The 25,732-nt window shown below is 37.6% G+C and overlaps 1 protein-coding gene across 1 annotated transcript in view; it reads right to left on the bottom strand.

Annotated features, from left to right (window-relative positions):
- Window positions 1-20,128, bottom strand: part of CNTNAP2 (contactin associated protein 2) — a 1,184,740-nt gene extending 1,164,612 nt beyond the window's left edge. Inside the window, exon 1 of the mRNA XM_065627584.1 lies at window positions 19,861-20,128. Within this exon, the coding sequence (XP_065483656.1) occupies window positions 19,861-19,957 (97 nt within the window). The 5' untranslated portion in view covers window positions 19,958-20,128. The remainder of the gene's footprint in view (window positions 1-19,860) is intronic.
- Window positions 20,129-25,732: the final 5,604 nt, after the last annotated feature.

The raw sequence follows: 25,732 nt of genomic DNA, 5'->3' as shown, positions 1-25,732 counted from the left end.
TGACAGTAAACAAATCAAAAGGGGAGGGGGAGAGATGCTATATACTTCAGTAGCAGCAGGGTGAGAAGGCAAGGAGAAAAAGGAAGACGAAAAGTAAGATCCTGTCTATTGGTCAGGTTTTAAAGCTCACAGCTCTTCAATCTCAATCTTCATCTCTTCAATCTGTCCACACAACAGAGAAAGCTAACTTCAGTGTTCCCTAATCTGGTTAGGATAAATGGCATTTCTGCAAACAGAGGTAAAGGAGAAAACAAAAGAGAAAGCAGAAAATAAGTTAACATAACTACCATCCTTTAATTCACAGTACAGTGCACCAATGGTTCCTAGGAATTTACTAGCATGATACAAAATGTCTTCAAAAGGAAAAATATCATGCTTCATTTGTTATGCTCAGAGAAACATGAATCAGATTTCTTATAACTATCAGAGAAGGATAATTACTATCTATCTTTAACACTGCCAGCCATCTGAATTGCTTCATTTCTTATCAACTTTTCCTTTCTCTACCTCTTTGTACTATTATCCTACTTATTATCTTAGGACTATCAATTACAATTTGATGACAAGAAAAACCTTGCTACTTCAGTTAGATAGAACAGTATAAAATATTATTGCAGTTGGTTACAAAACAAATCGCAACGTGACTTTTAAATAAATAGAAACATACATTTTAATGCTGATATTATGTCCATTTAGTCCAGCAGTGCCCACTTAAATCAGCGGCTTATTCAAGAGAAAAGATAACCATTACTGTACCTCATCAACCCTGTACTGGTACAGAGCATAAACTCAACACAACTGTGAGTCAGACATAAGTACATAGGGCATACACTCTCCAAGCTCATAACAAAAAGTTTTTCATCATTCCTACATCTTTCTTGGAAACACTATGCACCAGGAATAGAAATATTTGTCTGCTGTTAAAAGTAGTAAGTTGTAGACGAGAAATGTCTGAAAGCTCTTCAGGATCAGTAAGATAAAAATTAAAACAGGGACTCAGAGAAATTAGGGCCCTGTTGCTATTTCGTAACATAAAGGATATTCAAGTACCTGTTGCTGAGTGCTGTCTGGATCCAGAATTTTGAGAGGGTCGATTCAATTCAATGTATACTTTACCAGTAATACCTTTCATTTATATCTTGCAACAAGAAGGACCAGCACCAGTTCTTTTGTCTGTGGAGGTTGTGTATTGGTCCGACTGGTCTACCTATATTCATACTGACTGATCCACCTACACCAGAGGACTGATCTACCAGGGAACTGGGGATGCTTTTGCAACAGGGAGAAAATATTTCTGTCAGTGCACTGACTGTCACATTTTTGTCTTTTTCTCTTTTCCTTCACTTGTCATCTACATCATCCATTAACATTTAGAGATTCACAGATACTTTTATAGAAGTCAGTGATGCTTTTATCTCCAACCAACAGGAAAAGGATCAAGCTCTCACTGGACATTCATTCAGAGCTGAGGCATATTTAGCACAATTGGCAGGAAAATAGGAATGGTCTTAATGGCACCATCTAAAGTGATTAGTAGTGACTGACACTGAAACAATCTGAGGCACTGCTGTGCACTGAAAATGTATTCTAATTTTGCTGAACATAGAGGGAAAGATGTCACTTCTAAGCAGAGAGAAATAGAGTCATTTATTGCAGTCAAACATCTGCAGTAGCTAAAGCAGCAACATTGCCCTTCTACAAAGGCATGAGTACTGAACAACATCTTACTGTATTATGAAAACTTTCAATACAATTCACAGAGACAACATTAGGAGATGCTTACACATCTGAAGGGATTTTTTGGGGTGCTATGACCATTCCACTCTTTTTCTCCATATTTTTCATGCAAATCAGATCTCACAAGCCCAGGAATCCTTCATTAAAGAAGTAATGACTGCTCCCAGATTTTCCCAATGGAAAAATAACAAAATGCTAAGGGACTGAGAGGCCCAAAGGAAAGATAAACCTTGAGTATTACTTGTACAAGCTGATCCTCTACCTCTTATGTAAAATTTTCTTTCTCACACTGGCATATTCCACCCTGATGTCCTTTATCACTTAGAAACAAACAAACAAAAAAAGGGCTCTTTAAAGTGCAATAAACGAAGATTTCTGCAGGATGTATCTAATGAAAATGGGCCTTTATTTTCACATGTTTCTCAGCTTCACTAAGTGGATCTTTGTTGTGGAGTTAATTGACTCTGAGCATAGCTCTGATTTTTTCATCTGTTTTATGTTGTTTCAGCTTCTATTTGTTCAATGACACACTGACAAATAAGTGAGGAAGAAAAATCAGAGCAAAAGGTCTGTAGTTTTAATGCTGAAGAAAAGCAGGCACATTTTCTTTTCAATCACATGGAGGGCAATGTGCAGAAGCATGTTCATATCACCCCAAGAACACAAGGGTTTCAAAGCAGAATAGCTTTATGGAATGGGGAATGTAGAAGCAGAAAATAGAGCATTATAGTCAGAATAGTACAGGAACCAAGATTCTGGAACCCTGTGCTTAATTTGGTAAGAAAGGGCTATGTTTCACTAAAACAAACAAACAAACAAACAAAATAAAGACAAAATCAAGTCAGTTTTCTTTTTTTCATTTTGGATTTCATTCATTTATTCGGAAATCCCTGCAAATAATTGTTAAGTCATAGGGGGGGTTGTTTGTTTGTTTGTTTTCTGCAAAAGATTCACGTGTCTCATTCTGTAAATATAAATAAGAGACATTGCTACCTTTTTTTCATTTTTTCTATTTAAAGTCAAATGCATAAAGTAAACACATTCATTTTTTTCCTTCACTTGTTTCTATAACCTTCCCAACAATCATTTCTATATTTGTATTCTAGAACTAATTTATTTTACATAATCTGCCTTTTTTTAAAGATGAACTCAGGATGCTCAATGAACACTACTTCATTCCATTCTTTCTAAGGGGGGAGATTGAAAAAGGGCTACAGGAACACTCCTGCAGCATCTTAAAAGTACTACCTAAACCACAAGAGGACATAGCTCCATTTAACTGCAAAAGCTTCCTCAGGAGCTGATAAGACAGGAGACTGAGAAGAAAAATCTCCCTGGAGCTCTTGTTAGCTTGGAAAAGTGCCCAACTTGCATCAGATTAGCATAAACCACTGCACACCTGGCAGAGCATGTCCCTGCATCTCTCTGTGCACTTCTCTGCTCCAATAACAAATTACTTCAAGCAAACAGGACTTTTTATTTTTATATTGTTCCAAGTCCCATTCAACAAAACAGAATCCAAATTTTCTTTTTTAAAAGTTCTAAACTTTTCCTTTTTAGTTAGTGTTCTCTGATTTAATACTAAGAACTGCATTAAGAAATTATTTATACATTTTGCCATTTTGATCCCTGTTGACCAGTACATTACTTTGTGAGAGCAATGGAACTAATGGAACTAATGCCAGAGTAGATAACAATATGAATAAGGATGGAAAAATCTGTAACCCTTTTCTGTTAGAATACATAAGGTGTTACTTGGTGGGACGGCTATGATCTATAGTCATGGACTCGAACATCATTCTAATAGGCACTGTACAAGTACTCATCTTCTGGAAGAAACAGATGTTTGATTGCAGAATTTAAAGTGATTGTTTGAGTAATTCTATACTAAAAATACTGGGTGCTTTTCATTTCTTTGTTCCATGTGACCAACTGGAAGCCCAGCCTCATACAGCAGGAAAGAAGTAAACACAGAAAGAAAATCAGAATTAATTACTAAGGGAGGAAAAAAAGATGTTCATATTCAAGTTTTAAAGAGTGGACCACCCTCTAATTTTACTAATGAGTTTTGTGTATCTGATTTACAGCTGTTCTTCTGAAATGCATTATTTCCCAAAAGTGGAATCACTGACTTGCCTTATATAATCTGCTGCTCAATAATGTCACATAGAAAAATTAGAAAGATGATGGAATTTGTGGACAGAATTCATAATGCAGTCCCTTTCTTCCAAGGCCTGTAATCTGATCAGATGAGAGCAATCGTATTTTCAAATGAAAAGTGGGCCAGCAGAAGGTGGCTGATGTAAGAGGTAATTTCTGTGAAACATTTGGTATGCATTTGGTTGGTTGTTGTTGCATCAATGTCATGTCTTCTGAAGTTTACCCTAGTAGTTTTTTAAAGGGGTTGGTTACAGGAGTTGTGTAATCTAGGACACTGTTTTCTTTGGATATATTTTTAGCCGAAGTGGACAGCCTTTATTAATATATTCCACTGTGCAATAAGAGCTTTTTTTTAATATTTTGCTAAACTATGCTGTGCTTTATAAATGCTACACTTTAAAAAAGAACTGTAGCTCATTATCTACACAAGTCTACACCAGTTTTTTTGTGATAGTTTGCCAGTAACTTGTCAACATTTCCATATTAGCTTGATCTGTCTTCTTTATTAACAGAAAAAAAGGTTTGCTTCATGAAGCTTCTCTTAATGAAAGCTTCAGTCTCTGGTAATACCTTCCTGCTACTCCAAACAGTTCATATATATATATAAAGTTATATATATATATATATATATATATGAATTTCAGTTAAATACGACAGTTACAGGGGAAGCTGCCAGAAAGCTCAGTAAAGCTTTCTGAAGATAACAAAAATGAAGTGCACCGACCTTTGGCATTAGCCACAAAACTATGTCATATGGTCACAGAAAATAACTTTGTGATCGATACTAATCCTCAAAGCGAAGATTACTGATATAAATTAGGTGCTAAAATATTTCACAGTATTTTAAATATTTCCTGCCGAAAGATCTAACAACTGTCATTCAATTAAATGTCTTGGCATGGTTAAATATTAAGAGTTTAAATTACCAAGAAAAGCTTAGACAACTTCTAGTCTTTCAGCTGTAAGAACTATTTTTTTAATCACAAATAGTTTTATATGAAAAACTTCAGAGATTAATTTCAAAGACATACTGGAGATAAATAGCTGGTGTCTGGAATACAGCTGAGAAATCTCTAATTAAACTGTGCTAAATTCTCATCTCTGATACACTGAAAAGCTCCAATGGAACTTTGCTGGAATTCAGTGTAATTACTGGTGCTGTACACTAGTATGAGAGAAAGTAGGATGTATAAAAAGGTTTTGATAACAAAACTTATGCACGTATCTAGTTATACAAAAAAAACCAAGAGCATAACATTCCTATAGTATAAAAACAATGGTCTGGTACATTGGCCCATCTAGTTAAGTCATTGGAGTGTAACAACCTTATGTCATATTTCATTCTGTGTAGATTGGACTGTTCTCCTGCAGTGATGAGACACTTTCATACAGACACTGCACCGAGTTGCCTCTAGCAGCAGTATCCTGAGGTTTCTATTTTCCATTGCAGTGAGAAGCAGCCTTTCACATCACATTCCAGATGTCAACAAATAGCTGTCATATAGTCCCCAACACAAGCACCATGCTAGACTTTACCATAGCCTCACTAGACCTTACCCCTAGAACTGTTGCCAGGACACTGAGTCCTCACATACCCCTTCTGCAATTTCAAATTCACAGAAGGCTTTTTGCTTAGACAAACGATGCTATAAAGTTCTTTTCTTCCTCCTATATACAGCAGATCCCAAACACAGAAAACCTTGTTTCCTACATGCCTGACTGACTCTAAATGCATTTGAATTTAACATTATCAAATATCCACTATGTATGTTACTAAGTAACCTCACCTTTGATCTGAAGATCTGACAGAGCAGAATAATGAAACTGTGGACCAGGCTCAGTGGAAGAATTTGAAAGACACTTGGATCTTTGCACAACAACTATTCCCCCATGAAAATCTGCGTGTGTAAGACAGGGCCTGAATATACTCCCTACATTCAGTTAACTCGGGGTATTTTAAAATTACTAACATTAAACACATTGCAAATATCACACTATGTCCCAAATTCATCATTGGATGAGAAACATGTATTGCATGCCTTTATTTTCCAGATTCTGATTTTATTGCCCTTTTGCCAAATTAAATCAACCTTCAAGGACTTGTTAAGTAAACTGTCCCTGCCTGAAGTAATATACCTTGTCTCTTTTCCCAGATGGAATTGCATGTGAAGTCTCAAAATTTAGCAAAAATTTTAGGTAAATTCCTGCAAGATTCTGCCATCTCCTCAAGAGGAAGTTCGAGGCAACCTCATTATATCTGTTACCAACAATATATCAAAACACAGCCAAACAACCTTATTATCTGTATGCACATGTACATGGAAAGATTCTTTGCTTGAACATTTCAGAAACTCCCTTTCAAAGACACTAACTTATTTTTTTTAAATTAGGTACAACTATTTCTAGGCTAGCAAAAATAAATATTTTTAACTAAAATGTTTTAACACATAATTCATAGACATGTAATATTTTAATTTATAGCCCAGAACGAAAACTTCTAATAATGATAAATTTATATCGGAAATTTAGGGTCATTAACACCAACGATATTGTGAACAGACGCTTCAATCACACTATCATTCAATAACAAGAATTGTAGCCAAATAGTAATTTTTAGTCTTTGATTCTCATATATGTTTATGTATATGCTTGTCCCATTTCAACCAAGAATTTAATAAAACATCTATCATCCTCAAAGACTTTTCAGGAATGTTTGGATGTCTTCAGGGATTTATTTTAAAACACTTGTTTAAACGCTTAGTTGAATATAGATGACCTACTGAATTTGACCTTGAATAGGATTCTTATTAGTCTTCTAGATATTTTTCTAAATAATGGATTTCTGTGTACGTGCTTCTAGTATGTGTTTTAAACCTCCTTGATGGAGGTATAAATGGAGGTATAAATCCATTATTAAGTAGATTTACTAGTAGTAGTAGCTAGACCTTTTCAGAATTTGAGAATTGAAACAGAAAAACTTGACTGTGAATGGGAATTTTTTAAAAACACTTTAGCAAATGCTTGGCAATACACACAGTGATAGAGAGAGCTGCCTGGGGCCTGGAGGAAAGCAAACATTACTCCTGTCTTCAAGAAGGGCAAGAAGGAGGACTCAGAAAATTATAGGATGGTTGGCTTCACCTCGATCCCTGGGAAGGTGGTGGAATGGCTAATTCTGGAAACCATTTCCAGGTACACTAAGGACAAAAAATCATCAGGAGTAAACAGTATGGCTCCACCAAGGGGATGTCATGCTTGATCAACTCGACAAAATCTACGATGAAATGACTGGCCTGGTACATGAGAAGAAAGCAGTGGATACTATCTACCTGGACTTTGGTAAGGTCTTTGACACTGTATCTCATAAGATCTCCATAGAAAAGTTGATGAAGTATGGGCTGCATGAGAAGACAATGAGGTGAATTAAAAAATGGCTGAAAGGCTGTGCCCAGAGAGTGGTATGAAGCCTTGCTGGAGCAGCGTACCCTTGGGGTCAGTACTGGATCCTGTCCTGCTCAACATCTTTGCTAATGATGGCAGATAGTCGTTCTGCCATCCAAAGGAACCTCAACAGGCTGGAGAATGGGTTGACACGAACCTGTCAGACAGTGAGCGCACACTGAAACACAGGAGGTTCCATTTGAATATCATGGAAAAATTCTTCACTTTGAGGCTGACCAAGCATTAGCACAGGTTGCCCAGGGAGGTTGTGGAGTCTCTTCCTGGAGATATTCAAAAGCCCTCTGGACATGGTCCCGAACAGCCTGCTCTAGGTGACCCTACTTGAGCAAGGCAAGATGACCTCCAGCAACACCTTACAACCTTAACTGTCTTGTGATTCTGTAAATCAGAGTCTAACAAATATTTTAAAAAACATAAGCAAAAGGATACACAGCTTAATTTATCTATGCATAGAAAGCATAAGGGAAATAAAAAACAAAGAGAAAACAACAAAAAAGTAGTTTAAAAAAAAAAGAGGTGAGAGAGGAGAAGAGAATCAAAAGGAACCCTGCCAAAAACTGCTACATACAAGTGGTAAAATTGCCAATCACGTAGAAAGTCAAAAACATGCAATGTTAGATAAACAAACAAGACTGCATAGCCAGATCCCAGAGTGGCAACAAAACAATTTACATTCTAATAAAAACCGAGGAAGACGTTAAACAGAAGCTAACAAGGCTAGACAGTTTTACACCAGCAGAATAACCCATATCTGAGAAGATCTCTGAGCATTGTTATTGCCCATTTTCTGTAACCCTTGGAACACTGAGGAAATTCCAAAAGACTGAAAGAATGTATGGTGTACTGATACTGAAGAAGATAACCTGCATAATTACAAGCTGCTCCAACTGACAATGCTACTAGAAAAAATAAGAGAACCTGATTAATAAAAATTTAAAGAAGGTAAATGTAATTAGTGTATATCAACATGGGTTTACAAAAAATAGATCTTGACAAAATATCCTGAAGTTTTGAAGATGTTTTTTAAATTTTTTCTGAGATGACAAATTTGGATCCTATAAAATTTGCATATATATACATTTATATCTGTTTCTGCATACACTGTAATATTATGCTTTTCAAATTCTGAAGGCATTTGACTGGGAGTATACACTATTTTAACCAAGATACAAAATTATTATACACGTGACAGACTAAATATTTCAAAATGTAACAGTAACAAAGGAAATTAGTGGTTTCTAGTAAGAATCAGTGGAAATCTGATTTTTCAGCCCTTGGTTATTTAACATTTTTATTATTTGAACTGCAGAAAAATGCATACTCTTTGAAGCTGAAGATGACATGAAATTGAAATTTACACATGTGACGAGCTTGGGACAGCTAGGTCAGCTGGTAGAAGGAAACATCAGGCATTTAAATATGGCCATGTGTAAGGTCAAAAACTGATATCAGTCAGTAAATGATAAAGAACACAGTTCAAGACTGAGACAGTCAATGCTGGGAGGAAATGCGTCAAAAGCTTGACAGGTAGGTTAGTCAGAAAAGAAAAAGAAACTGTACCTCCCTAACATTCTGTGATCTGGTGAAAACTGACATGGAGAAACCTGAGGTACTCAAAAACCTTTTTCCTCAGGTTTTCGCTGGCCATTGCATTTCCCACATCTCTCAAGCCTCTGAATTTCAAGGTGGGGACTCAGGGGATGAAGTTCCACTCATTGCAGGAGAAGATCAGGTTCCAGACCATCTGAGGACCATAAACATATACAAGTTCATGGGACCTGACAAGGTGCATCCAAGGGAACTGGGAGATGTAGTTACTAAGATGCTCTCCATCACATTTGAAAAGTCATGACAGTCAAGCAAAGTCCCCCGTGACTGGGAAAAGGAAAACACCACACCCATTTTTAAAAAGTGTGAAGATGAATTCCCTGAGAACTACCAATTTGTCGCTCTCACCTCTGAGATGGGGAAGATCATGGAACAGATTCTCCTGGAAGCTATGTCAAAGTATATGGATGACACAGAGGTGATTAGAGAAAGCCAACAAGGTTTCACTGAGGGCAAATCATATCTGACTAATCTGGTGGCCTTCTATAATGGTGTGACTGCACTGGTGAACAAGGGAAGAGCTACTGATGTCATCTACCTGGACTTCTGTGAGGTCATTGACACCGTCTCACACAACACTCTTGTCTCTAAATTGGAGAGATATGGGTTCGATGGATGGGCTGCTAGCTGGATAAGTATTGGCTGGATAGTTATGCCCAGAGTTGTAGTCAACGGCTCAATGTCCAAACAGATGAGTGGTGTCCCTCAGGAGTCTGTATTGGGACAGGTACTGTGAAATATCTTTATTAATGGCATAGACAGTAGGGTTGAGTGCATCCTTAGTAAGTTTGTGAATTACAACAAGCTGAGTGGTGCAGTTGATACATCTGAGAGAAGGAACACCATCCAGAAGGACCTGGACAGGCTGAAAGACTGAGCCTCTGAGGACCTCATGAAGTTCAAGTCCAAGTGTAAAGTCCTACACCTGGGTCAAGGCAAACCCCAGTAGCAATATGGCCTGGGTGATGAATGGATTGAGAACAGCCCTGCAGAGAAATACTTGGGGATATTAGCAGATGAAAAACTAGGTATGAGCCACCCGTGTGCACTTGCAGTCCAAAAGGCCAGTTGTATCCTGGGCCACATAAAAATAAGTGTGGCCAGCAGGTCCAGCAAGGTGATTCTCCTCCTTTACTCTGCTCTGGTGAGACCTCACTTGGAACACTGTGTCCAGGTCTGGGGCTCCCAGCGCAAGAGAGACATGGACCTGTTAGAGCAGGTCCAGAGGAAGGCCACAAAAATGGTCAGAGGGCTTCTTGCTTTCCATAAAAATAAGGCTGAGAGCATTCATTTTGTTTATCTTGGAGAAGAGAAGGCTCTGGGAAGTCCTTATCATGGCCTTTCCAAACTTAAATGGGGCGTACAAGAAAGATGGAGAAACGTTTTTACAAGGGCATGTGGTGATAGGACAGGGGTAATAGTTTTAAACTAAAAGAGGCTAGATTTAAATTAGACAGAAGGAAGAAATTCTGGAACAGGTTGTCCATAGAATTTGTGGATGCCTCATCCCTTGAATTGTTCAAGATCAAGTTGGATGGGGCTTTGAACAACCTGATCTAGTGGAAGATGTCCCTCCCCATAGCAGTGGGGTTGGACTAGATGACCTTTACAGGTCCCTCCAACCCAATCCATTCTGTGGTTTGTGGATTCTATGATGTGTAAAGCAGATGAAGGTAGTAACACAACCTACCATGTCACTATAGCTCGGTTCAGTGATCCTTTTCGGCCTTATAAGCTATGAATATGAAGGTTTGAGACCATGATTCACTCACAGCATTCCTTTGATGCAAGTTTTTTCCATATCTATAATACATATGCACTGTACTGATCTAAAGTCTGAAAGTACATTTTATGCATAATTATAAACAGACTTAATAAAAGCATTCCTTATAATGATATTCTAATAATTGATTTTGGAAAAAAATGAATCCTAACTGCATTCATAATAACTGATTATCTGATTTAACATGCCAGGATTATGGCACAGCAATTAAGCGGTGAAGGAATTTCAACTGAATTATTACCTGTGTACCTAGCTTTCACATCTGGATGAATTAATCAGGAATCAGTGAAGACAATCTCCTTTAGATTCAGGCTCAGCAAATTACTCAATATGGTGATGAATCAATGAAAATCTAAGAGAAGTCAGTAAGTCAGTTTATTGCTGGAGGTAAGGGTGGGGTGAGGTCAGAGAGCAGAGAGTAAGATGATTAATAAAATTAGAAAGGAGGTATGTGAGAAATGGCAATTAAATTAAGAGCAGAAGCAAATGAGTGTGTGGTTTGTTGGTGTATGTTTTTGGAAGAAGGTTGGAACTGTAATGGATACCATGTCTTATCTATAAGGAATAGCATCTCTTATCTATAAGGAATTCCATTATCATTTCTAGCAGTATGGTTATAGTAGGGAAGAAGCAGGTAGGACATTCGTCATATAATTGACAGTATGCCCAGTAGCATAATTTTTTGATGTGAAACCAAAGGAAAGCATGTTACATAGTACAGCTTGCTGAAGCTTGGGAGCATGAGGCCAGCAGAGCCTGCCCTGTGCGGGATTTGCTTCTGACCAATTTCTCACAGAAGCTCACTCTTCTAATGTAATGCTAATTCTGCGGACAGGGCAAGCTGATCCCTCTAACTCCATTCCTCAGCAGAAAAAAAATATGCTACTGTCGTTGTATAGGAGACAGCCTCTCTTCAGCACTAGCTTCCCCCTTTTTTCTTCATGGTCCAGGACAATGGTGGGAGGTCATTAATCATAATTTGTAATTGTCTTTTAAAATTCATTTATTTTCTTTATTTTTAATTTTTCCTTATCTTTTTAAAGTTATTTGAATTTTTATCAAAATTTGAAGAAAAGAAAAGAGCATGTACAAGGCCTTTCTATGTGTCATTGACAATCTGGGCAGAGTCTAGAAATCTTAGTAAGGCATCTGTGTTTGAATACAGGGTACAACAGGGTGTAAAAGTTTTTTGGTTGCTTGTTTATTGCTTTGGTTTTAATACACAGGGTTTTTCCCCAACCATAGTCTTGCTACTGTTCCCGTAAATGTAAATGGGAATGAAGCTATATCTGAATTTAATGGCATTTCAGACTGTGTTTCAAAAATTTTGCACTAATGACATTTAAATCCAGTACATAAGACATGAAAACCTAAAATACATTGGAATTCCCTTGCCTGCTGTGTTGTATCCCATTGCATTAGGCCCATCTACTTTTAAGCTTCCATTAGTTATGGCAGTAAGCCTTCCTTTTCAGCAAACTTTCCATCACAGATTTTCTGCTACCCTTTATGGAAATGGACCCTTGCAGTCTCCTCAGCTCATCTGCTGGTCTTGTATAATCCTTCCCTCTAAATTCCGTGTTTTCATTGGCTTCACAATAAATATCAGTGTAAGTATAAAAGGTGATTGAGCAGAGACACAGTCAAGGCTTTATCCCCATTTAGGTGATGAAGAAAATGTATTGTGGCACACTTCTAGATTCGATGCAAAAAATGGTTATCAGGCAGATAATTCCTACGTATGTAGAAACAGAAAAGGTATAGAGAAATGTAACATGTGCACGGTCCATTTCCCTGAGCAAAGGTTACAAAATAGTCAATGAAATAGCAGTTTTACAAAAGCAAACAGAATGTTTATATTCTATTTATGCAGATATCTAAATGGGTCATTACATTTCTACACGAAAATGTTACTTTCTCTTTAAACTTGGACTTTAAACATTCTAAAGAAACAATAAATGTTCATTCTAAAATATCACATTCATTTGTGGGTGTCAGAGACTGAAAAGAATGATGCCTCAAACACTGTGGCAAAACCAGTTCCTCCAGCTGCAGGAGATGGGACATAGTAAAAGACTGAGCGGGAGATGGGACGTTGTCGAAGACTGAAAAGAATCATGCTTCAAACATCGTGGCATAGTAGCAGGAGATGGGACACTCAGGATAAGGTGAATTGCGATTTACATACCAAGGACAAGCTAACAAGCCACAGACAAAAGCCGGCTGGCTGGCAGTAGGAGGCGGGGGACATGCCGGAGGGCATGTAGCTCCATCTTCTGATAGGTCCAGCATAACACAAAGGGAAAAGCCGAGACCCTTCAAGATGGCCCGAAACTTGTCTATCTTTTGCAATCACCCCCAGACTTTTCTTTCTTCCACAGTAACATCTCCGCAAAAGACCAAAAATTACGCAAGCATGCAACACAGAAGGCTATAAAAAGGCTCACCTATACCAGCACTGGCAGGGAGCCCACCACCCTGAAGACCACTCTGCCCACCAGTCTCGTCGCAGGAACCAAACCAGACACCTCAGGACGCTGCACTCCCAGACTACAAATCCCTATTTCTTTGCCTCTCCTTCTGTGAATAGTATAATAACATAAGGCTTACAACCCCACATGTGCCACAAACTCCTTTATGTAAATCCTTTTGCTGTTAAACCGTTCACCAATTAAGCTTAAGTAACATAAATCTTTCTGCCGCCGAATCATCTACTAATTGGGCCAAGCTGCAAAATAAAAGGTGTTGCTTTTCTTGTTTACAGACCTTAAGTATTGCATATACTGGTTACCAAGGGGACCCACGAACCTGAATCACCTCTCTCCCCTACTCATACCTCTGGGCAGGACGTGACAATGGGGTTGAAGGTCCTTTGCCTAAACAGTTCAGATGCTTCCTGGCTACTATAAAGTATTTTTAGCTGCTTATTTTATTTATGCATTTAAAGTTGTAACCTAACCTGAGTTTTATTGATACAAACGCAAAACTGGAAATGAACTTCCTAGGTATGTTGAGTGGATCTTATTCACTGATTTATTTAAAACATTTTTTTGGACTGCATACACAGCTGAAAAAAAATTGATACATATTTCAAATGTTGATAAATATTAACATCAATTTATGAACTGTAAGTGTAAATAAATCTTTCAGTCCCTCAGTGGGCTTAGCATGACCACTCAGTTTAAATGTCTGAATGAACTACCTCTATAGGAAATTGTATAATAAAGCCAAATTCTCTAGACTTTTCTGGGCAGAGGAAAGAGGCAAATGTGAATGTCAATATCCTTTTCTGCTCTAAATTATCAGTTGTTCAAGCTTAAGGAACAAATAAGAAATGACCAGCTACTACAGCAGTGCATGAATATTGAGACAATTTCTCAGGCAGGAAAGGTCTTGACATTGTAAAACTGCAGAGCTATAAAACCTAGATATGCCCGAATTCTTTGTAAACATCAAACATCGGTCTTGGGAATGCTTTTATTATATCTATGTTATCTTCAAAGTTGGAACTGCAAATAGCTCAAAAGAATCGATTACTGATTACCGCAATTTCCTTCACTACCAAATTTAGAGATTTAACATGTTCTGCAATTAGCTAGTGGTCTCAGATTATCTTCCTATGCAATGCCAATAAAGTAGCTGAATAAGCAAAGTGTGATACAGATAAAATCCATCTTTTCTCAAATGCTGAAGTCTGAAGAAGCTTTTAATCATTTCTAGATCTTATACTGATAGACCGTCATGAACTTCTCACTGACAAAAAACATAACCACACAGTTCTCAAAATTAGTGGCCCAGCTTCTATTTCCTTCAGTAGAAGAGTCAAACTACCCCACTACTTTTTGTCTTGCAGATCTTCCTGATCTTTCAAAGAAGGATCCCATGTTCATGTGGATTTTGGAAATCATGTCCTCATCAAATTACCTCTTTCTAAACACTGCTACAATTCTAAATTTATTCTTTAAATTTTGAAGACTAACAAAATGAAAAAAGCACTCAGAGTTTCATTTGATGAGGAAGACTGATGTTGCTTCTCTAACACTTTCTAGCTGAAGCAACTGAAAAACATTTGCAAGTGCATGTACTTTGTAAGATGAAGCGTGATTGATATTTAAGAAATAGACATGGGTGGTGCCACACCTCAAGATTTAACTAGTTATCTTATGTTAACCTACGAGTCAAATTGCCCAGAGGAAGATCAGCTTCTGCATATGTAGAAAATGTAGAAGACCCCCATAGTTTATTACTACCCCAAGCATTAAGAGTATTACAAAGTCTTAAATATTGATATAATTACTAAACATTGGACACGAGATCTGATGCTTTATAAAATTTACAGATCGAAGCTGAAGTTAAACCTGCAGTCTGTCACAGATCTATGTTAATGTGAATTATCCACACAGAGTTACGGTTTCTAATGTGTGATTAATATACCATATGTAAAGAACTTCCTGTCAATACTGCATCTACTGAAATAATATTTCAAATGTGTTAAAAGTACCTGAGTAAAAAATTGATATAGTCATAGAATATTCCTCGTCTCCTTGTGAAAGAAACAGCTGGTGTTCACAGAGACAAGTTCAGTTCACAGTCTTTAACTTCACTTTCAAACTTTCTTGCAGACTGGACCACTTACTGAAGCACTTTTTGTGTCTCACTCTATATTATTGCACTAGAGTTTAAAAAAAAATAAATGAACTAAAACCACAAGCAAACCAAAAATTAACCAAGAAAAAAAACCAGTTTGTAAAACATTAATTCATTGATATTTGCAATTGATTAAATGCCCACTGACCACATCAAACTTTGAATCAGACTATCTGTACATAGACAAAGGTCTGCAATCAGGCTATGTGCAATGTTGCATACACAGAAGTTAAAACTCTTTGAAGCTTTGGCTTTCGACCACCAATGCAGGCTCCAGTTACTGTCACCAGCAGACTATTTGCTACTATTTCATTCACATGTAAGGTAAAGTATTGTTCTAGGAAAAGCATATTCATTTAAAAAGTCACCCTGTGTAACTCAGTTCAATGTTTTTAAATAATAACTAGTTAAGAAACTGTTGTTTGCTTGTTAAATGTTAATTCCATTATATAGTGATGTATAGCACCTTAAATATCAGTACTATCATATAATGATGAATGTAAATTTTGGTCAAATTTATACGAGGTGTTCTAGAAGAAAAAAAAAATCTTATGTTTAAGGTTATGAAATCCTATAGTCTTAAAGGAAACTTAGGCACTCAGTTTAAAAGCTTAGTACATTTGTAACTGCTTTGACACCCGATGTTAAGAAAAATGATTAAACATTAAGCCTAAATGAAAATGTTTTGGTATACTTGAAACTAAATTCTGAGGGATCTCTGAGTTCATATCCAGACAAAACGACCTAAACTAAGAAAAGTTAATTAGATATAACAGAAACGCAACTGGAATTGACCAGATTTCACACAACACCATTGTGACTGAAAAATTATCTGGAAGAGAATTATTCCCAAATGTGGGTCTAATATGACATCCCCATACCCAGCATTCGAGCACCATGAACTGGAAGGATGGACCATTTAATTCTATATAGTCCAGAACTCCTGAAAAGAAGTGTCTTGTACAATGCCTTGCTCTTTCAAAAGGTACATTACATTTTTTAATACTTTTCTCACTTATCCAAGCTGGGTGCCATGCAGTCAAAGCTAAGAGATTCATATTTTTGCTTATACAGAAATCTTAATGATTTATTATACCTGCCTCTCATTTGATTTCTGCATCAATTATTGTAAAATGAGGTTAAACTTCAACATCGACAGTGGTATGGGGTCTACTGCAAAAGCATGAAAAGTATCAGAACTACAAGTTTTAATAGTTCTGTACTGGTGAGGTTTGCATTGCACATAAACGAACACAACCAAAAATAAAATCTACCTGTGAAAAACAGTGTCTTTTTAAATTACTTGCTTTCATAGAGAACCAGATGATCCTATGATTAATCCCTTTAACATTCTCATTAAAAAGACAAGGTCACTGCTTTGTATGGGTTTTTTTTAATAAGAATGCAAATGAAAGTTAGTCTACCCATAGTCTTTCTTATCATTCCATCTTTAAGCCATGTAAAAGACTATAAAATACTAAATTTGTATTTTCTGTGTTACTTTTTATCTTGTGATGACCTCTCCTGGTTGAGTTGTTCATTAGCCTCGATTCCAGAAGTTAAGAGTGTTTTGATCCCTCCATGTTTATTAAAAAAAAAGAAAAAGGCAGGATTATGAATAATTTATTGCTAAAGTATGAAAATATGACTATGAATAAAATTTACAGTAAGATCTGAGTATTAGTGTGTGTGATACTGTATCACAGTGTATGTTTATTGTACTACAAGATGGGCTTTCAATACCCACATCATCTTGACATAAAACTGAATGAGATTTGAAGCTTTCAACATGATCACTTCTGAATCAGTATTACTGAGAGACATCATTTTAATGACAGAGATAGATTTACTGAACTTGCAAAGTAAACAAACATTTGAGATGCAATATCTGCACATAAGTGACATCTAATTCTATTATTTCCAAAAACTGAATGTTTTTCTATGTCAGCACAAGCAGACTGTAAGAAAATATTGAACAGCAAGCTCATATATAGGGATTCGCAATTTACTGTACATCATTAGTCTTGCACACTTCCTAAAATATACTGTGAGGAATAAATTTGCTGTTGTTAATTACTTCAAATCCAAAATATAAAGTAGCAATAGAAACAAACAAACAAACAAAAATCGTCCAAAAAAAAGTTTTACATCGAAGTCACATTCCACACAATTTTTAATCCTTTCAGAAGTATTCCCAATATGATGTTCAAAATCAACTGACAAGAAAACAAACAAACAAACCAACAAACCTACATTTTCTTGTCAAATGAGAGCAAAACCCCCCAATGCCATTCACAATCAGTTTCATACAAATTGACAAACACGCCCAGAAAATACAGCACAGTGACCAGTTTGTGTACCAAAGCATGCAACAGGATAACCAGTTAAGTGGTGCACCAAAATACTGTGACACAGCACTTGAGTTCCTACTGTGGTACCACTTCCCAGGCATCCGTACATCTTTACAAGAATTTCAAGCATGTACTGCAATGTGAACACTCCTTTTGTAATATTAAGGCTGACGTGTACTCCTAGCTATATTTCTGTTTCCAGTAGACAAAACTAGCTCCACTGCACTTTCAGAAGTGAGTCAGAAATGAAATGCTATACCCTTCATCTTGGAAGATGAATTAATATGAAAAAATCTTTGAATATCTGAAAAAAATTGTAAAGATGGAAATGTATATAAGTAAATTGTATTTAAAATTATCCTTTATTTGTGGAATTTCTGGTTATAGTAATGTTAGTACAACCATTAACTTCTAAAATAACTTCTTTCAAAAGTTAAAGATTTTTTGTTGAGTAATCAGACAACACACTTTAAGCAATTTTCAAGTTAAGCTATGGCCATTAGTTACTGAATGACAAAAACCAAACAAACAAAAACCTCAAAAATCCTGTTGTGGAAAAGGAGTATAGGGACCTTTATTTTCCTGAGAACACATAATTTTTTTTTTCCACTGTATATTCCTGTTATGCAAAGCCTGACTGATGATCATGAAGAAATAATATTCAGAAGAAAAATTAGTCAGCTAGTCAAAACAGAGCAGTAAACCTCAGGATCAATATTCCTCCTAAATTAAAGTTAGAAAAATAACTGAACGTCCTATGGCCTCTGAAACCTTGATACAACACAGACACCTGTACATTTTCTGTTTACATACAAAAAAATATCTAAGTGTAAGCAAATCCTGGAACAATAACATTGTTTATATGGGGGGATTTTTATTTGGTTGGTTATGTTTGTTTGTTTGTTTTAATAGATATCAGATGATAACAGATAGAAACACACTGAGAAAGTATAGCAGTGCTCCAGTTCCCTAATAATTGCATTGTTCATTCCTTCCCCAAGGAAACAAATAAATATAATGATATATAGATTTCTATGCAGTATGCACATTACATTAAGACAATTCCCTGCTTGGTCAGTAAATCACCCCCCATTCACATACACAATCTGTAACATCTCAGGACATTTCTTTCCTCTATAAATAGCAGAGGAAGTCAATAGCAATGTCTATTTTTGATGATTCTATAAAAATGCACTGCTTCATTTCAGTATGCATTTCAAAAATACTTTGCAAATGGCAAATGCTTTACACAGTTTGAAGAGAAACAACAAACACTTAACACTGACATCTACCTGCAAATGTTTTGCTGGAAACTACAGCTCAGTGCAATGTTAAAGATTTGATCTAACACCCATTGAAATCAATGAGTATGCTGTCATTTTTACACTGATAGCAGAATTGAGTCCTGCATAGGTGCTCTGCACTCCTCCAGTCTGAAGTTCAACATTTCAGCAGACGCTTGATCATTTCTCCACTATTTCTGCCTCCCTAGGGGGGCAATCGCTGGTCTCCTCTAAAATGCCTTTGTTCATTTTATTATGGGAAGCAAAACTTCACTCTCCAGAAAAGCTGTCCTGGCTCAGTTCCCTCTCATCAACTCACCATGATTCTTTCCTCCAAATGAGATAAAATTTCCTCTTTCTGCCGCTTGATAAAACACTAGTTATGGAAAATGCTCATATCTCTTCTCCCTTACACAACTGTGGAAGTGAAGTACTTCCAAATGCAAATTGCATACCTTCTGAGGAAGGTGAGAAAAAAAACAAACCAAACCAAACAACCAACCAAAACCCACGCCCAAACTTTGAACAGCTTCTGTCTGATTCCTTTCCCCCTCTGACTCCATTGCAGAACCAAGACCAAATAATAGAGGAGGTCTTTCAACTTTCCATACCAGCTACCACTGAAATCATCTACACTAAGGAAGGTCTGATGGGGAGCATTGCGAACGGCAGCAAACCTCAGTGAACACATACACATACAAATACAAGGAAAATCAAACACGAGATTCACCAGCAGAGAAAAAAAAAATACCTCCCAGAATTGTGGGAATTCCCCTCTGGCTTATTGCAGAGTTGAAATTGTGCATGCTCCTTTGAAAAGGGTACTTACGAGATGCAGGCAGAGCAGTCCTGGCTCTGCAGCTAATGCTGCTGAAAATCCAGAGGAAGAGAGCTGCCCTGCAGCCAGCTCGGGTAACCACAACCATCCTTCACTTCCTGGCTCCCTGTACTCCAAATGCCAGCTGCAGAAGACCTGCTTTTCTCCACTTTGGCCCCTTCTCTCTCTCTCCTTCTTTCTCGGAGGAGGTGGCGAGGAGGTAAAAGGGGCAGGGCTTTACCTTGGGGTAGAAGCCAACCCCCGTCTTCGTCTGCTGTCTCTGGGTTTGCAGCAGCAGGATAAGTCCAGGTACTTTTCTTTCCCTTATTTCTCTGTGTTTGTGTGTGTGTGTCTGTGCCTCCTTCACAGACGAAGGGAAAGAAAAAAAAAAGAATTGTAGAAAAGAAAAAGAAAAATTAAAAAAGCATACCCAAAAAGACGTGAGGGGAGGAAGGGAAAAGGCGATGGAGATGAAGGGAAGGGAGAAAGGCGGAAAAAGCTGTTGGTGCTGCTAATGCTGCTGTTGATTCTATGCAGCTGAGCCCTTCTTCCTGCACAGAGCAGCACAGCTGAAAGAAGCTTGCAATAACCTCCCAGCTCAGATATATATACACAGTGTACACGCACACACAGCCGGGGAGCCAAACACACACTCACATAGGAGCAGGGAGAGGCAGGGAGAGGGAGGGAGAGACACTCCCGCAGCAGAGAAGCAGGCTCAGAGCCTCTCTCCTTATGTATTCATCATCTTCCAGCAGGAGGAAACGCTGCCACCAGCAGCAGTAACCTCCCCCACCCTGAAAAAAAAAAACCAAAACAAACCAAAAAACAAAACAACAAAAACCCACGCCACCAAACAAACACCAGCAGAAGGGGAAAATCCGCTCCCTAGAGCTCCCCTCCCTTCCCCTCCGGTTCCTCCAGCTCCTCCCTCTTCCTCTGCGCCCGTCCGGCCTCCAGGACTCTTGGCTCGCCCTCGCTCGCCTCGTTCGGAGCCAGAGCCGGCGGCGGGGCCGGGGCCGAGCGGCGCGGAGGCCGCGCCGGTGCCGCTGTCCGCGGTGCTGACGGCGGGCGCGGCCGCTCGGTGCGGCAGGTCGCCCGACGCCTCTGCTCGCCCTCCGGTCGCAGCGGCCGCTCCCGCCAGCTACTCCTGCCTCCCTTCCCGCCTCTCCTCGGCACACCGAGATACTGGAGGCACCCCGAGCTCCAGCCTGCCGGAATCTCAGCCAGGCGGCCAGCAGGCAAGTCCTCCGAGCGGTCCTAGTTCGGGGGAGGTGAGCAGCATCCCTCCCGCAAAGAGCTGTGGCTACAGGAGCCACTAATGCAGATGTTTTCATTCGGTAATTAATTCTCACTCCGAGACCGAGCCAGGAAGCAAGCTGCATTAAAGTGTCACTACGGTTTTCACCTGCCAGAGATGACTGAGACAACCTGGCCATCTCCTAGCCTTATGGTTTAGAGATTTCAAGAGTCTGACTGCTCTTTTCCATCCCTCTGCATCCCTCCTGCCATTGCCTTTAAACAGACTCAACCAAAAGTTATTGCTCACCAGATCTGGTAGAATAATGAGGGTGGAGAATTATTCATGGATTATTTATTCTACAGTCAATGAGGCAAAGAATAATGGAAACAATTATTTCTCAGGTGTTATATAGAGAAAGCTGAGAAATTGAGAGATGTGGCTTCTCTAGAGGAGCCACAAAGCAAGGATAAATTATTTTCAGTGACTAATACACATGCTGTTAACAAGTATCTGCTGTTATTTAGTGAGTGTGATGAAGTGGTTAAGATCATATGTAAGATGAGATTTTCAGAAAGGCCTTGGGTTATTAGGATCCTCAATCCTATTGTCTTTCAGAGGGAGCAGAGTGCCTGTCTTTTAGGTCACTTTGAAAACTCATCCATATGTAATATGTGATATCCCAGGAGAGCTGTGGCCTAGAGGTTTGAGCACAGTGCAAGACAAAACCTAAGTGCCAGTCCTGGGAAAAAGTGTGCCTGTAATCTTATCCAGCTGCATATCTTTTCTTCCTTGACCCTGTCCATCCCTTGCCTTATCCATATCGAGTATTAATACGTTCATATTTTTAATGTTTTCCTAAAAATAATGCCAATTTTTCTGTAGAAAATATGAAATGAAAAAGTGGACTATGAATGCTAAGTGTTAATATACTTATCTCTGGTTTTGAAAGAATATATATTCCCACAGAGACTTTGTTACTTCTTCTCTGCATCATCCTGAGCCCTCTGCCATGCCCTGCCCGCTCTTATGCCCATAGACCCTTTTTTGATGTTCAGTAATCATTAGTATAAGTGAGTTTTGGGGGAATTAACTAAGAACCAATGCAGAACCAATTCATTACTAGTTCAAAATGGCCTCTTTCCATAACTTGTTTCTTTTTAAAAATCTTCTGTTCTCCTCCTGCTCTATATCCCACAATTTTTCAAACTTGTAAACCTACGTTTTCTGTTCTCTAGCTACAGCAGAAGTGATAGTGATGATATACTATCAGAAACTGACATCATATATTCATGGAAAAAAAACCTTGTGACTATTACATGCAAAAACTCTTACTGCTTGCAACCCTTTCGGTATTCATTGCCATTTATTATTCATCTGAGTAAGTAATAAACAGTTTATCTGAGTAAGTATTTAAAACTTCAACAGACCATTTTTCAAACTACATTTCTGCTTATTAAGGTCCTTCCAACAAGCAATATAGCAATACAGCTGCACATCATCCATTTATACTTTGACACTTGCATTTATACATACAAACTTGCACATCACCCATTTCATGTAGTTCCCCACTGGACAAAAATCTGACTTGATTAGAATTGTTCAAATTTCACACTTCTTTAGCACATGCTAATTGGGGTTTTCAAAAACATACCCAAATTTCTCACAAGTAGGTACATATTTAAAAAATAAAGGATAAGACAAATAATTCAAAACAGGAAGATTCAGAAGGTTGATTGATGAATATCTCAATAATGGTGATAGTAGAAAGTTTCCTTGTGGTTTCAGACAGAAGAAATGGCACAGATTCTTGCATTTTTCCCCACTTTGGAATAGGATCATTTCTTAAAAACTACATAAAATATTTAAACTATGTAGAAACAGCAATGAGTTGTGCTAAGGTAGTGCAATTATTTTTAATATAACCACAACTGGGGCCTGCAAAATCATTAACTTTGACTGATTCTGTCACACAAAAATCATTACAAAGATCTTCAGGCATTTTTTTAGTCCTATAAAATAAGGTAACCATCACATATACTCTTTTAATTTTTTTTTTTTTTTCTGGAGGATGTTTTGAAATTTTGCTTCACATGATTCAACAAATCGCAGTTGAATATATTAAGCCTTGAAATGAAAAGATAGTCAAATTGTGTTAGAACACAATATGAAGTTATTAGATACTTCTCTCTTCTACTCTTCCTCCTAAACTTTCCTTTCTAGACTGTAACTGTGAGGAAGTTTCTAAGCAAGCAGTGAGACACTCCTGAAGTCTGAGCAGGGCAGCTTTAGCACCCCGATGCTGCAGCCAGCAAGTGTCTCCAACTGGGATCAATAGGGACCTGTACTCCACACACGATAGGTTAGAAAAGTGTCCTAGCAGACTAGGACAGACATACCAGCCAAGATGTGCAGAAGGAGGATCTTCCAGGAAAGCTACTCCCTAAGAAAATGAATCCTTCCTTATTTTTCAGATCAGTACTCCCAGGGCCTTAAAAGCTGGGGAGATATATCTACTGGTGAAACCTCCCTGGAAATTAGTAAGACACTAAAGTGTTAAAAGACTCTAGTTATTACAACTGTACACAAATTTTATTGAGCTGAATGGAAATTATACACACATATTGATGAATGAATAGATCATTCTGAATTTACTAGGGCTGTCAAGCATTGTCTGCTAAATGGAATTCATCCTGGACAGAGCTGTATTTACAGTATGTGAATGTCAAGAAGAAAAACACAATGTCAGAAATCTAGAAAGGATAATTAAAATTTTCAGACATTGGTGGGATCAAATGTCATCCAATAAAGTTATCAGTTGGGGCCACAGAAGAAAACAGCCAAGCTGAAAAGGAATCTGAAACTTTGGAATTAATATTGAGAAGTTAAAGACATACTTCCTTATTCCTTAGAAACTACAACTTTAACACAGTTTTTCCCTTTTATATTTTTGGTTGCCAATGTTCTCTTGCATGGTAGAGTTCTAAAAATTATCCATAGTGGAATTTCTGCCCAAGTCTCTAGGATGGCAGATATGAGGACTTCACACAGGAAAGATAGGTGCAATGGATTTCAAATTATGACCAAACAAGACTTTATTATTATATGCGTAGAATTAAATGCCATATAATGGACAGCTCTACTGCTGAGAGAAGTCTTGGGTTTATTAAAAACAACATGGGGTTTTCTACTGGGACTGTCTATAAACATGGGTCTTTCTCTGAGGGAGAAAGAGGGCACATGAAAACCATGATCATCAAAGCTCAAAAGACCCAAAGAAAATATTTATTTTCTAGAAAAGTAGGGAAAGAAAGTCTTTCCTAACCTCTAACCTCCCTAATTTGGCTAAAAAGGAAAATGAGGGTGCATTCGCAGAAAAGAGCCTTTATCTTCTTCTTGCTTCATGCAGCATTATTGTTTGAAGTGAAAGAATTTTGGCTTGACCATAGTTTTGTTGTTGTAGTTGTACGAAAACAAACAAGCAAATAAAAGACTGGCAATGTGTATATAGGTAATCATAGCAAAATATGGTTCCAGTTCTTTCTTTACATGATTTATAACAAAGGTGTGGTTTGGGGTTTTTTTGTTTTTTGAGGGATTTTTGTTTTGTTTTGCTTTTTAAAAAAGGAATGTTAAAGTCTCAAAATGCTCAATATGTCACTACTAAAAATTATGACCCCGGACTCTCATTCATACAGAAATCAAAAGAAATTGAAGATGCTGATGTGTTTTCAGGTTCATGCCCCTACATTTTCTGTAGTCTAAACATGTGCTCAAGACAGCATCTACCTTTAGAAATTTCTTGTGAGATAATTTTGTCTCTATCAAACTACACTGCCTAATGAAAAAATTTGACAAAACAAATAAAAAATCCTGCCATATGTCTCAGACATATACAAGACTTGAATCTGCATTTTATAGGCATGCAAATAGAAATTAATTCCATTCTTATTCTGCATCATGACTAAAACAACCAAACAGAAATGGTGGTTACCTGTCAGAAATGCAACTGGTTTCCACTAATCACCAGTCTTATTTTGAGCTCATTTCCAGCTTAATTCTCATTGAAGAAATGGAAGAATCTGCTTATTTACAAATATAATTTAATTACTATTCATTCACTTGAACAGTCCAAAATAATTATTTCCTCCAAGACACAGTATTCTGCACGTTCATGTCTTTTTCTTCTGAGTTTGTCTTAGGACCCAACCTTGAGCTTGTTTCCTTCCTCCTCTCATTTAAACACCATCTGTTAATTTATTTGGATGGTTTTTATATGGAAAAATAATTTTTCATTCCTACTATCCCTAAAGTCTAAAAAAAAAATGAAGCAATGTCTGAGAATCACTGTGACAAATTATTTTAATATGGTAGCTATTTTATTATTATTTTATGCCAAGCTGGAATTGTTATATCCATGAACAAACCTATTCTGAGAAACCGACCATTTTAGTCAGCTATATGGAGCAACCTGTGGCTGCTACTAATTCAACCAGCTCAACTGGAAACTCAGCTGGATCTTGTATGTCATGTGAATAAAACAGGATGAGATTTTCTTTGCACAAGAAGTAGAACATGCGGTCAGTAATAGCCATCTGAATACAGTGGTCTTTTGAGGGCTTTGTCAAATTCATGACCTGAGAA

This window comes from Caloenas nicobarica, chromosome 2 (genome assembly GCF_036013445.1).
Source record: "Caloenas nicobarica isolate bCalNic1 chromosome 2, bCalNic1.hap1, whole genome shotgun sequence".
In the NCBI taxonomy this organism is placed as follows: Eukaryota; Metazoa; Chordata; class Aves; order Columbiformes; family Columbidae; genus Caloenas; species Caloenas nicobarica.
The sequence above is the reverse complement of the archived record's forward strand: the minus strand, read 5'-3'. Positions and strand labels throughout refer to the sequence as shown.